Consider the following 15,213-nt stretch of genomic DNA (forward strand, 5'->3'; position numbering starts at 1 on the left):
TTTTAAGGTGAAGACTTATCCCTTAACTTCATTCAGTTGCCTCCCAACCATTCTTGAGTATCAGCTTAATTATGTATTTCTATGCAAACTAATGTTTCAAAAGATAGCTTTTAATTTTTCTTGCTAAATAGAACTTTCTTCTCCTCTTGGATAGGCTGCTCGTGCCTTGGCTAATTTGGCTGCTCATGGGGATAGCAACAGCAATAATGCTGCTATCGGACAAGAGGAAGGTGCGCTGGAAGCGCTGGTGCAACTTGCCTATTCTGAAAATGAAGGTGTTAGGTAATCTACTTTGCTTCATTTCGCCTGCGGCAATCCTAACCACCTCTGAGTGAAACTCAAGTAAATGTCAATGCATCTTGCATGTTTTAAACATTTATTACTGTCGACTATGACACTTGGAATTTTACCTTAAATGTTCATGTAAGTAATTGCATGTACTAAGCTATGCTCGACTCATAAATCCATCTTTCCAAATGCCATTTCATTTATTCATACCTACTCACAAGCAGGCAGGAAGCTGCTGGTGCTTTGTGGAATTTTTCATTTGATGGCAAAAATCGAGAAGCAATTGCGGCAGCTGGTGGTGTTGAGGCACTGATATGATGAATTGCATGTCAAAACTTTGATCATTTCATATTTGCAAATTTCAAGTAAACTATTATTCTATTTTGTTTTACATATGATGCATCAATTATTAAATTATCTCAAGTATTCCGTTGCCTGTTAAAAGCTATTAAATGGTTTTGACCATGCAAATTTCTAGTTTGCAGTTAATTACTTTTATTCTAACAATATGAATGTTGACAAGATTGTCAATTTGCCTTTCTTTTCTCGTCTTTATATTTTCTTATGAATTATTGTAGAATTCATGACTTGAATCAATTAAAATAGACTCAATATGCATGATTTCAAACATAAAATAAGGTAATAATTAATATGCAAAGCAGCAGTTCAAGAGACTCATATTATGATAATCGTTCTTTTCTTTATAATGGATGTGGCAGCATTGCTGCATTATCTATGGCGATACTAGGTAATTTTGTTTGATATTGAGAAGCTTCATAGGCGTGTCTGATGATAAAAAATGGAAGGAAATGCAGGTGCTAAAGATAATTTTGTTTGATATCGAGAAGCTTTTAGGTTAATGTTCTCTGCCTTGATGATTCTATTAGCAACACCATCTATAAGAACTCCAAATATTAATATAATTTATGATTCCACTTCTTGAACTGATAACCCTCACCTAGGTTGTGGTTTTGCACAAGTATATGAATTTTTCGGCTATCAGCTCTTGCAGGTTGTTGAAACTTTTTATTTTGGTTTGCATCATTAGGTTGCCCTCGCTCAATCTAGCTCGAGTGCTTCCCGAGGTCTTCAAGAAAGAGCTGCAGGTGCCCTTTGGGGATTGTCGGTATCAGAAACTAACAGGTATTTGAGGAAACTTCTTGACCGTAATTGTTTAATGTTTCAACTTACGTGATAATATTTGCTGAACAAGTTCTTAGGTGAAAGTTCCCCTTTGCTTTGGTGATGTATACTTGTAAAAAGATCTTTTCTTGTAAACCAAATGCGAGTAACCTAGACCTTGTTCATGCTATTTAGTTTAGAGTTTGAAGGATTTACATGTGTAAACCTTAAAACTCTAGACGTAATTCATCTTCAGAGTTCCGTGTCTTGACAAAATGTTTGATCTACGATTATTTAGGCCTCAGTTTATGTCAAACTGAAAGAAGCAATCTCTTTTCTTTTTGATTTATTTTTTGGGTTATAGATAGCCTTTTCAATATACATTATAGCAGTGTATATTAATTTTTTCTTGAAGGATGTATCTTAGCAATTTATGATTCTAATTGCTGTATTTTCTGTTAATGCAGTATTGCTATCGGAAGACAAGGTGGTATTGCTCCACTTATTGTCTTAGCACGTTCAGATATTGAAGTAAGCTTCTCACTCTTTGCTTGCTTAGATTATTCATTATTTTCAAAATTAGTTTAAGATTTTTCTAGCATTAACTGTGGTTTTATGAATATTCTCTATGTTACTGTTAGTACAATTGCTTTTGGCCCTGATTACCGAGAATTTAAAGTTGATGTAAATTGACAGGTTAGATTAATGTTAGGCTTTGGCCAATAAGGGGTATTTAGGTAATTAACTTCAGTGTTTATCCTTAAGAGTTTGGCCAATAAGGGGTATTTGTACAATACCAAGGATTATGGACCCTATAAATATGTAATGTCCTATGACTATTTTTCTCAAACAATCAAATATACAAAAAGCCTTTTGGCAATTGTTTGGACGTTGATCCCCTCGAAATGATCAAATCTTACTTTTTCTTGTTAGTTTTCCGAATTCCCTTTCGATAGAACCCTAGGCTCTTATCAATATTCTAACCATAAACTAAGGTTTCGTATATGATTGGTTTTCAGGATGTCCACGAGACTGCTGCTGGAGCACTCTGGAATTTGGCCTTTTATCGTGAAAATGCTCTCCATATAGTACAAGATGGTGGAGTTAAACCTCTCATTCATCTATGCTCTTCATCAATATCAAAAATGGCTCGTTTTATGGCTGCATTAGCCTTAGTTTACATATTCGATGGAAGGTATGTCAAACTACTTTTTGCTAGTTGGCAATTTGGATTCCTAGTTTCAATGATTGGGAGCCTCAAATATATAGATAAAAAGATCTATTTTCTGCAAGTTCTCATGGATGGACAACCAGACAGCGTCTAAAATGAAGCAAAAATAATATTTAAGCTTTGCTAAAAAGTGGTATTGACTGGTAGGAGAATGCTTCAAAAATTTACTTTTGAGATCTAATTTTTGGCATAACTATTTACAGGATAGACGCATCTGGAAGTTCAAAGACTCTGAACACGGATGGGGTTGGGAGGATCGCCTTAAAGCATGTTGAAGGCTTTGTAAACTCATTCTACGATCCACAATCCTTTCATACTGCAGCTTCATCATTGGTCCCCACTGCTTTGGCACAGATAGATAGCAGAAGCCATAAGAATACAAGAAGCAGGACATCTAAGATGCAGGTTTTAATGTTTTGGCCTTAGCATTTGGCATGCAACTGGTAAATTTGAACGAGTTTGTGGTAGTAAATTACATATTGTATTAATCTATTTACTACCATATAGTAAATTACTTATTGTAGACAACATGATATTTACATGCACTGGTCACTACCCATGGCCTCTGTCATCACATTCATCTCTCCCTTTTTTTCTCTCTCTCAATAGTCAACTAGATCCAACCCCATAGGAAGAGCAGTGGATCTCACTAGGAAATTGCTGAAGGGAGGCTAGCCTATGGACTTTATAAATTACCCTAAGATGTTAGACTTTCTTGATGTGAGACTTATGTTGCCCATTGTGCATTCTTGAAACACCAATATTTGTACCAGTAACTAATAAGACCAAACTGGACTTTGTTGTAAAAGTTAATGCTTGCACTTGATTAGTAAGTGACTCAAACACCATTCCGGCCTTTCTGTAGGTGAGATCAACTGTTTTGAACGTTGTTCTGTCATTTTTGTATGAAATTCAGTATGTCTACTCAGAACATTTTGTAGGAAATGCCTTTACAAGTCTGTTTGTAGGAAATCAAATCAGGCTTTAAATTATTGGCTTGAGAAAACAAATTAATGGGTAAAAAGTATATGACGATGAAAATGCTGCCAATCTTACACCAAGGTTGTATTGATCCTCCTCAATGGCATGCTGCAGTATGCCTGCAAATACCAAAGAACACTTTGAGGAGTTCCTGCCTATTTTGTTTTGATTTGGGTGTTAGGGTCGGATACAGATATGTAACCGACATAGGTATATCCTTTTTTTTTTCCAGTTTTTCCATGTATGTGGAGATTTCTTGAAGGGTCATATCCCCTACCGATGTCAAAATATATGTCAGAAAAGGGTGTTGGACACTATACTTCAAAAAAAAGCAAGATAAGTTCCAGTAATATTTAGCTTTAGGCAGTGAAATTACGGTTCAATTGTTGAAGCTTTGTAAATTTTAGCATCCATTTCCACATGCATCTTTATAAATACAAGATTTGCCATTTGCATAAAAAGTTTGTTAGGTGCTATGTTATATGTTTTCTGCAAGATAGTTACTTTACTTACCTCCCCTATCTCTGGAAACGAAATTTTCACAAGTTTCATGTTCATAGCTTACCTTCTTGATTCATCTGTGTATTCTAAAAATGTTATGTTTATTTATTTATTTTTTTACGTTTCACTCCAGTGGAGCCGAGATTGACAGATTTCTCAGAATGTTAAGGGACCCTTCTTCTATACTAAAGTTCTGTTCTGCATTTGCTCCTTTGCAGGAAAGTACCTATTCTCTTTATCTTATCAATTAAAAAAATATATATTTGTTTTATTCTCATTTTACAATACATTTTGCAGTTTACGTTGCCTGGAGGACGGCATACAATGCACCATTCTAGCCTCCTTCATTAGTATCTGCTCGAGCAATCGGTTTTGCTTTTCTTGTTTGCTTCATTATGGTGGTAATATAGATTATCCAAATATTGGGGTCATTTCCGGTTTAATAAATTCGGATTATTAAATTTCTTAATCAAATTGAATTTATAGAAGAAATTTATGAAAAATGGGTTCAATAACCTCGGAAAAAGAAATAAAAAAACTACACTACACAAAGAAATATTTTAACTTATTTTTTTCATTTTAAAAAAAATCATTTTCTAATTTTACAACTAAACAGTTTTTTCCAATGCTTTCTATTTTCCAAGAAAATGAAAATAAAAATAGTCAATATTTTATAAAACCAAACGGACCCCTTTTCTACTTTTAATCAACATAAAATAAAATATGTTTATTAATTTCAATCAAATTAGATTTCCTACTTTCTCTATTTTTTTTAAGTTTACATCTTCATTAATATGAGTTAGATCAAATTCAGGATGAATCTAGAGCGCACATCGCACACCGAAACAACCACTAATATGACATACCGACGCACACCACTAATTAAATTATTCTTATTAAATAAATATGAAAAAATATAATGACCTTTATTATTATTTAATGTAAATTTTAGTAGGAATATAATTAAATTATATGTTTTATAATTATTTTAGAAAATTTTCTTTATTTAGGATTGGAGCACTTAACTTATTTAAGTTTGCAAAATCTTTCCAGTAGTAACCATAAAAAACAATCGTTGACAACTCTATCTAACGCTAAAAAATTATGTTCTTCGACATATATTGTTGCCGCCAAGAGGAAACTGGGATAAATAGGAAGGGAGAGATTGATTGTGCATGCTTTACGGATGGTGTAACACACCGAAAAATTCCCAATTTAAAACCCTAGTAATTGAGAATTTTTGACCTAAAATTCATAAATTGAAACAAGTGACCAAACTGTAAATTGGTAGAGATTGAAGTCGTAGTTGCAAAACCCTAAAAAAATATTACTTACCTTCAAATTAGCGCAATTCTATTTGATATCAAACTCTCCTCTTCCCCCGTTTATAACTCTGCGCAACCCTCCCCTTTTATTTTTAAAACCATAGCAGTAGAACTTCAAAAAAAAACTAGCAGCAGAACCTCAAAAAAACCCTAGCAACAGAACCTCAAAAAAACCCTAGCAGCAATCCCATCTCCCTTTAAGCCGTCGCCGCTCACTCCTTCATTGCCCTTCACGCCATCTGACCGGTCAGGTAAGCTCGTCGATCGTCTCCTTTAACTGCGTTTCTGCTATCGTCGACCTGAAGTCGCGTCCGCTCGAAACCAGTGAGCTTTGCTCGCGAATGTGCCGTCATCGCGGCTTGCTTTGACCGTCCGTGGTCATGGCGTGGCCGGAAGTGACGTGGGGAAAGTCTATCTGGTCGGAAATTCAGTGGGCAGACCCTCGTCAGCCTTATTTTCTTTATATACTTTCACCGTTTGGCAGCTAAAAGGCCTTGGTGGCCGGCCGTTTAAGGCCATAGTGAGCATGGTCGTGAGTTCGCCATCCCTTAGGGCTGTTGTCGGTACACCCTCATCGCCGATAGTCTCACTTTTCTGTACTGGCAGCATCCGTAATCGAGCCAAATTCAACTGTCGGTTCACCGATTCGAACCAGAAAAAAATATTTCCGTCACCTTAAAAATTATTATTTAAGTTCTGAAATTCGTCATTGGAATATGAAATTATGCATCGTGATTTTCGAATGAAGTTCTGATCCGGGAATCGAGTTACCACCTAGCGACTCTGTTAAGTGTACCTAGCGACTCTCGTTTGCTGAAATATAAGTTGTAGGACTCGTCAGTCCCTTCTGAGATTCGAAAATTGCTAAACGACTCGTGGAAAATACTATTTAAATAGAATTGGAGTTTGTTAAAAAAAAGTGCAACATTCATCAAATTAGGCCAAGTATACTTCCAATACAGGAGAGCGATGTACAAATTAACAAATATACCTCAACATCTGTGACAACAGTTCCATCAAAGAGAATGGCATGAATTATTCTCATAACCTAAAAAGCAAACAAAAACAATACAAACCATGTTCCTTGAAAGAATAACCCTTGAAATTTATGAAAAATGGGTTCAATAACCTCGGAAAAAGAAATAAAAAAACTACACTACACAAAGTAGCTAACTTCTCATGTGGATTAAAAAAAATGTACAATGTGAACATACAGTTTTGTAGTCCGATCTTTGATTTTCTTCAGGAGAATAATCATCAGAACTAATGTCAACAAACTTGATAGTGCCATATTGCTTATTCCTCTCCCTTAGCATGTCAACCTAACAACGAAATAAATGTTAAATCGAGTGAAAAAATAAAATAAAAAGAATAAACCCACCACATATTATCATAGTATTAAATTGTTGCTAGTTAAACGGCAGCATCGTAACGATTTTCAAGGTTACCGCGACTGTACCACCATAACCGCAATGATGATCGCAATAGCAATTTAGTACTATGAATATGATCATCATAAGCAAAACATACACAAGATATATTTGCAGTATGATATACCTCACGCATGCAAAGCGGACAATCCCCCTCATAAAACATTTTAATCTTCCAATTTTGTTGGGATTTTTGTTCATCATCTTCTTTTCGTTTCTGGGAAGTTATAGTATCTGCAGTTGCCTCTTGTATCGCCCGAATCTGATTCTTAAATCCTGGAAAGAAAATGTACAGAAGTTTATAAAAAAAATCCCAAACTCTTTTAAGAATATGTTAACGAAAACGCATGAAAATTAACATGCATACATACATGTAGCAAACCATGAATGAAACACCAAAAAAGATGAAGCATCAAAATGAAGGGAAGACATACCAGTTTTGTAGTTAGGAATAGTTGAAAACCTTTGGAGAGGAGGGGAGGCGAAATGATGGGATCGTAGCTTAGAAAATGGAGAAGATGAAAGGTAGATGAAAATGAAGGTTTCAAATTCGTTTATTTGCAAACCTTTGGAGAGGAGGGGAGGCGAAATGAAGGTAGATGCGGCGCACAAAGAGGAGAACTGGCCAAGTGAAAACAAAAAGCGTGAAAGGCTAGGGTTTTTGTGATCTCCTAAAAGTTTTGGTCTAATTAATATACTGGTCCTTGTATTCTCACGTACTTTCATATTTTATCCCTTGTTTTCCTTTCTTTCAATTTGGTCACTGAATGTTTCTTTACTATTTCTGATCGTGGCTCACTGTTTTGTTTTAGTACAATTTAGTCATCATTTTATGCTATTATGTTTTATTTTTAATTAACTATTGTCTTTTTATTTTATTACATTTTAATCTCTTGGTTCTTTTTATATGCATTTAATTTTGTTGGATAATTTATATTCCTTTCAATGTAGTCATAGAATCTTAATTTTAGATCAAATCCTTAGGTTTAGATTTCTTTTAAATAAATGCCTACTAGAGTAATTAGACATAATATAAAAGAAAAAACTCGTTGTTTTATTTTTTGCCTTCACGATGAAAGAAGAAATATAAAGTTGGAATAATGGACTGAAACGATTAAATTGAGGGTTTTAAAAAAGTATTTATAAAATAAATACAAATAAATTTCTTTAAAAACCAGTTTCCCTTTAAAAATTAATTTCCGTTAAAATCAAATAGAGAGAAATTTCCCTCCTAAATAAAACCTAGGTACCCGTATTTTCGAGTCATCGATAACTGATTAATATTTATTTAATTTATATTAATTTTCAAAAAAAATATGTAAGGCTCTTGTACATTTTCAAAAAAAATCAATTTGGTCATCAAATTATTGTTGCATTCAATGCGACCCTCAAACTTAGAAAAAAAAAACAATTAACGCGACCCTTTAACCAACAACTTCTATCATTAACCATTATGAAACTATATAATAAAAAATATTAAAAATAGTTATACAACTAAGAAGAGTATTGTAGTGAATATAACATGATATACGGAAGTAAACTTTACCTAAACTTAATGTAAAAAATTTAATAGGAAATTTACCCAACTATGGTTAATACATATTGTTCAAGACTTACACGGACCGCCTTACCTGAGGGCTTAAGTTAGCTTGTTCATTCTCAATTCAATATATATATTGTTCAAATTTTTAACAATTTAATTTTCATTTTTACTATTTTTCATATTTTATTTTTTGTGTATTTTAGATTTTAAATTTAAAATAATGATTTTTTAATAAAATAAACAAGCCCCTGAACTTTTTGATAATATATTTTTTTTGTTATATTTTATTTGAAAATGCCATTTAATTATACATATATATATTATCAGAAAAAAAAAATTTTAAACATTTTGTTTTTTATAATATTAATTATATTTTATCATTATAATTAAATATATAGCTGCAAACATAATTTTTTTTACAAAAAACTTAAATTTTTTATTCATTTAAAAAAATGAAAAAAAAATTTGTGATACTTTTTTTATAACAATAATTATTACATATAGTTACAAAACTTGTCATTATATAACATTTTGCACCAAAAAATAGGGAGAAATATTTCTAATAGTATAAGTTTTCATAATGATTAAAATATATAATACAAAAATAATTAATTACAAAAAACTTATATTTTATTAATTACAATATATTTTGTTACTATATAACTTTTTTGACACTAAAAATAAAGAGAAATGGTTCTGATAGTATAATTTTTTATAATGATTAAAATATATAAGTATAAAAATAATTAATTACAAAAAACTTGAATTTTATTATTTGATGTGATAATTTTTTCCTATAACAATAATTATAAATTATAATTATAAAAATTGTCAATATAACTTTTGAAACAAAAAAGGGGAGAAAAATAATTATGACAATATGCTATCACAATAACTAAAATTTACAACTACAAATATAATTTGTCACAAAAACGTGAATATCATTATTTTGTGGTAATATTTTTTTATAATAATTATTAACACTTATTTTTGTGGCTTGATTTGGGGCTCCCCTCCTCGACTAATCCCTCACTCTAGTTAAATGGGAAGACCTCTGTCAACCTCTCCATATAGGCGGTTTGGGCCTTCGTTGAATAAATTTTCAGAACATTGCTCTCCTCTTCAAAATTTGCAATGATCTCATTCTCTCCCCCCTCAGTTTTCTGGATCTTCCTCATGCGAGAGAAATATAAGATCACTGAACTATGCCCTTTTTTGATCTACCGTTCCACTTGATATACCGTTCCACTTGTTCTAATCTTTGGCGTAGTTTGGCAAACGTATAGCGTTCTTTCTACACCAATTTGGTTTGGTCAGTGGGTGACAGACACTCTATTAATTTCTTGACTGATAATTGGGTTCCCCCGATTGGCTCACTCCTCAACGTTGCAATGACTAACTTTTCGATGGATGTTTCCTTAATTGTCTCTGATGTGTCTTCAGATGGTTGCTGGGATTGGGATCTTTTGAACACTCTCTTGCACCCGATAGCTATTCATCATATGAGAAATATTATTGCTCCATCTTTTGCGGTTGGTTAGGATATTGTTTATTGGTCAGTTACACCAAAGAGGATTTTCACTGTTTCAAGCCCTTATAAATCCTTATGCTCCTCTTCCTGGGCCACTACGAATCCTTGTTAGTATGTAATTTGGAATCAATTAGGAGTTTTCTATGGCTCGCCATCAGAAATAGAGTGCTCACCAACTCTAACCGATACCGACGAGGTCTGGGAAATGATTCCTTTTGGTGTTTGTGTCGAATCGAGAATGAAACTTTGCACCATATCCTTCGAGATTGCATCACAGCTCGGAGCAATTGGCGGAGACTCTTCCAAGCTCACCCCTTTCCATCTTTCTTTGATTTCGATCGTGAAGCTTGGCTTATGGAAAATATTAGTTATTCTTCCCGCTGTGCCGCATCCAATGGCCCTTGGTTCATTCTTTTTGCCTCCTTGGTATGGCAGCTTTGGAAGGCTCGAAATCTTCTCGTTTTTCAAGATGTCTCTCATTGTCCGGAAGCTATACTTCAAGTCAGCATATCCTGGAGCAAACTTTACGATGACTGTGCGCCTATTCGAAGTTCACACAGACTGCAAACCTCTTCACATGTTCAATGGTGCCCGCCGGATTTGGGGTGGGTCGCTCTTAATAATGATGGGGATGTGTCGCCCCAAACTGGTTCAAGTTCGATTGGGGGTTCGATGACCTTCCCTCAAATGTAACTGTCGAAGTCGGATGTATTGGCTCCCATTCAAAAAAGAAAAAAAGAATAATAATATGTGGTCCCATACCCTTTCATGTGAACCTTCATTTCTTTTCACTTTAATTTCGGTATGATGTATAATAATTATTACTATTATTATTTATATTTGAAAATAATAATATCCTTTAATTAACTACTGAATTAATTGTGTCATATGTCCCCAAAATATTATTCTTATTTTAAATTGGTTCCTAAACTTTTAAATATTTTAATCCATCCTTAAACTATGACTCCAATCTAAATTAGTCCTTAAACTTTTGAATATTTTAATTTCATTACTACACTATGACCCCCTTTTTAAATTAGTCCCTAAACTTTTGAATATTCAAATTTCATCCCTAAATCCATATATATATGTGATTATTTTCAACCACAATTTAATCTAAATTTTTTAACATATAATAATATAACTTGGCCTAACGATTTTACTAACAAAGGACATGATTAGTGTATATATATAGTTTGAGATGAAATTGGAATGTTCAAAAAGTTTGGGGACTAATTTAGAATGAAGGTCATAGTTTGGGATGAAAATGAAATGTTGAAAAATTTAAGAACTAATTTAAAATGATAATCATAATTTAGAGGTGAAATTAAAACATTTAAAAATTTAGAGATTAATTTAAAATAAGAATCATGCTTTGAAGACATATGATGCAATTAATTCTTTTTCAATCTAATGATTATAGTTTTAATTTATGAGTATCTATAATTGTAGGATTAACAGTATTGTATAATAAATGCAACTTTGCTGGCACCCATTTGTCAGATATATAAAAAGTTAGGGTAAATTACACACAAGGTCACTTAATTACATACAAATTATAGATATATCACTCAATTAAAATATTATTACAAATAAGTCAGCTCATCGTTAAATATTAGATAGAATAGTGACATAATAATAATTAATACTTCAAATTTATATATTTTATTAATTTAGTCCTATTATAAAATAATAAAATATATTTAACCTTTCATATTAAAAATCTTATGATTTTAGTATTTGTTCTTTTAAATTGTTTGTTATTCTCTTTGAAATATTATATGATTATTTTTTCCTTAATTTCATAATATACTAATATTTTAATAATCTTCCTCTCCTTGCTACGCATGCAGCGGTCCTTATCTGCCTTAACAGCAGGTGCATCCCATGCTGGTGCTCATGCTCTTTGCTGTTGGTGACCATGCTTTCACCGTACCTGTCAGCAAGTTTCTCACAAGCAAATTAGAAAAGAGTAGAACAAAGAGAAACAAGAGGAAGAAAAAAAGATTTTTCATTTAATGAATTTTTTTTAAGGATCAATTAAAGATATTTTAAAAGTATACTCTTTTGGACTTGTGCTTAAATATAATAGCACCAGATAGCACTTCAATTAAACTCATTTACAGCCCCTAGTAGCAAACCATGAATGAAACATCAAAAAAGATGATGAAGCATCAAAATGAATGGTAGACATACCAGTTTTGTAGTTAGGAATAGTTGAAAACCTTTAGAGAGGAGGAGAGGCGAAATGATGGGATCGTAGCATAGAAAATGGAGAAGATGAAAGGTAGATGAAAATGAAGGTTTCAAATTCATTTATTTGCAAACAGGGGAGGGGAAATGAAGGTAGATGCGGCGTACAAAGAGGAGAACTGGCCAAGTGAAAACAAAACGCGTGAAAGGCTAGGGTTTTTGTGTTCTCCTAAAAGTTTTGGTCTAATTAATATACTGGTCCTTGTATTCTCACGTATTTTCATATGTTGTCCCTTGTTTTCCTTTCTTTCAATTTGGTCACTGAATGTTTCTTTACTATTTCTGATCGTGGCTCACTGTTTTGTTTTAGTACAATTTAGTCATCATTTTATGCTATTATGTTTTATTTTTAATTAACTATTTCCTTTTTATTTTATTACATTTTAATCTCTTGGTTCTTTTTATTTGCATTTAATTTTGTTGGATAATTTATATTCTTCTCAATGTAGTCATAGAATCTTAATTTTAGATCAAATCCATAGGTTTAGATTTCTTTTAAATAAATCCCTACTAGAGTAATTAGACATAATATCAAAGAAAAAACTCATTGTTTTATTTTTTTGCCTTCACGATGAAAGAAGAAATATAAAGTTGGAATAATGGACTGAAACGATTAAAATGAGGGTTTTAAAAAAGTATTTATAAAATAAATACAAATAAATTTCTTTAAAAACCAGTTTCCCTTTAAAAATTAATTTCCTTTAAAATCAAATAGAGAGAAATTTCCCTCCTAAATAAAACCTAGGTACCCGTATTTTCGAGTCATCGATACCTGATTAATATTTATTTAATTTATATTAATTTTCAAAAAAATACGTAAGGCTCTTGTACATTTTCAAAAAAAAATCTTGGCCATCAAATTATTGTTGCATTCAATGCGACCCTCAAACTTAGAAAAAAAAACAATTAACATGACCCTTTAACCAACAACTTCTATCATTAACCATTATGAAACTATATAGTAAAAAATATTAAAAATAGTTATACAACTAAGAAGAGTATTATAGTGAATATAACATGATATACGGAAGTAAACTTTACCTAAAATTAATGTAAAAAATCTAATAGGAAATTTACCCAACTATGGTTAATATATATTGTTCAAGACTTACATGGACCGCCTTACCTGAGGGCTTAAGTTAGCTTGTTCATTCTCAGTTCAATATATATATTGTTCAATTTTTAACAATTTAATTTTCATTTTTACTATTTTTTATATTTTATTTTTGTGTATTTTAGATTTTAAATTTAGAATAATGATTTTTTAATAAATAAACAAGTCCCTGACCTTTTTGATAATATATTTTTGTTGTTATATTTTATTTTAAAATTCCATTTAATTATATATATATATTATTAGAAAAAAATAAATTTTTTGAACATTTTTTATAATAATAATAATTATTTTTTATCATTATAATTAAATATGTAGCTACAAACATAATTTTTTTACAAAAAACTTAAATTTTTTATTAATTTAAAAAAAATGAAAAAAATTTGTAATAATTTTTCTATAACAATAACTATTACATATAGTTACAAAACTTGTCACTATATAACATTTTTTCACCAAAAAATAGGGAGACATATTTCTAATAGTATAAGTTTTCATAATGATTAAAATATATAAATACAAAATAATTAATTACTAAAAACTTAAATTTTATTAATTACAATATATTTTGTTACTATATAACTTTTTTGACACTAAAAATATAGAGAAATGGTTCTGATAGTATAATTTTTTATAATGATTTAAATATATAAGTATAAAAATAATTAATTACAAAAAACTTGAATTTTATTATTTGATGTGATAATTTTTTCATATAAAAATAACTATAAATTATAATTATAAAAAATTGTCAATATAACTTTTGAAACAAAAAAGTGGAGAAAAATAATTATGACAATATATGCTATCACTATAACTAAAATTTATAACTACAAATATAATTTGTCACAAAAACGTGAACATCATTATTTTGTGGCAATATTTTTTATAATAATTATTAACACTTATAGTTACAAAATTTGTCAATATGTGACTTTTTTGGCGCAAAAAAATATGGAGGGAAATCTTTGTGATAATATATTTTGTCACTATAATTAAAACATATAATGAAAAATATCTTTTTACTAAAAACTTGAATTTCATTATTTGTTGTGATAACTTTTTTTGTAACAATAATTATAACTTATAATTACAAATCATGTTACTATATGATTTTGTTTTTGTACAAAAAATTGGAGATAATCATTTGTGATTATACATTTTGTCACTATAATTAAAATATATAATCACAAATAAAATTTGTCACAACAAATCTAAATCTCATTATTTGTTGTGACAATTTTTTCTGTCATAGTTACTAAAACTTTTAGTTACAAAATTTGTCATTATATGCCTTTAAATTGGCGCCAAAAAATTGGAGGGAAACATTTTTGATAAAAATTAGTAATAAAATTTATTTTGTCAACATATGTTACACATGTTTGCTAATCATGACAAATTATTATGACAATTTTAGCTTTTTTCATAATTGTATATCTTTTTTTTAATTTAATGCGACGATTATTTATTTTGTCACTAAAAAACTACTAATAGTGACAAAATTAAATTTGTCACGATAGTAGAAATTTCTTGTAGTGCCATAATTAGTTTCATATGTCACAATCTGAATGGTTGTGAGAATGGAACACCAATTTTTTAACACTAATTTGAGGGGAAAAAAGAATCATATACCGATTTGAAAAGGGATAAAAACTTCAGGTGTCATCTTGTATATAAGTTAACAATATTTGTTAGGAATTAAACTTTGATTTTGATGTTTTATTCAAATAAAATTATGGGTAAACTACACATTCAGTACCTAAGTTATCAGTTTTGGTCCGTTTTAGTATTTAAACTTTCAATTTTTTTCAAAATCATACTTAGTGTTTACTTTTTTTTTCATTTTAGTACCCGACGTTTAAAACTTAATGCGTTTAGTACCTAAACTATCAGT

The 15,213-nt window shown here is 30.7% G+C and overlaps 1 protein-coding gene across 1 annotated transcript; it reads right to left on the bottom strand.

Annotated features, from left to right (window-relative positions):
* Positions 1-6,510: 6,510 nt before the first annotated feature.
* On the bottom strand, positions 6,511-9,599 carry LOC120140402 (uncharacterized protein At5g50100, chloroplastic-like). The gene is made up of 4 exons (XM_039155392.1): positions 9,474-9,599; positions 7,313-7,499; positions 7,006-7,154; positions 6,511-6,770 (listed from the first exon to the last, which is right to left on the bottom strand). The coding sequence occupies exons 1-4, from the start codon at positions 9,597-9,599 to the stop codon at positions 6,618-6,620; spliced, it is 615 nt and encodes a 204-aa protein (XP_039011323.1). The 3' UTR covers positions 6,511-6,617.
* Between the last annotated feature and the right edge of the window lie 5,614 nt (positions 9,600-15,213).

The sequence above is a fragment of the Hibiscus syriacus genome, unplaced genomic scaffold (genome assembly GCF_006381635.1).
Source record: "Hibiscus syriacus cultivar Baekdansim isolate YM2019G1 unplaced genomic scaffold, ASM638163v2 tig00002237_pilon, whole genome shotgun sequence".
Lineage (NCBI taxonomy): Eukaryota > Viridiplantae > Streptophyta > Magnoliopsida > Malvales > Malvaceae > Hibiscus > Hibiscus syriacus.

Excerpts from the sequence above, each read along its gene's own strand:
- LOC120140402 (XM_039155392.1), bottom strand. The coding sequence starts at position 9,599 with ATGAGGAAGATCCAGAAAACTGAGGGGGGAGAGAATGAGATCATTGCA. Across the intron at positions 7,500-9,473 it reads ATATGGAGAGGTTGACAGAG|TTCTCCTCTTTGTGCGCCGC; the intron begins GTCTTCCCATTT and ends TCACTTGGCCAG. Across the intron at positions 6,771-7,005 it reads GTCCGCTTTGCATGCGTGAG|GTTGACATGCTAAGGGAGAG; the intron begins GTATATCATACT and ends TTTCGTTGTTAG.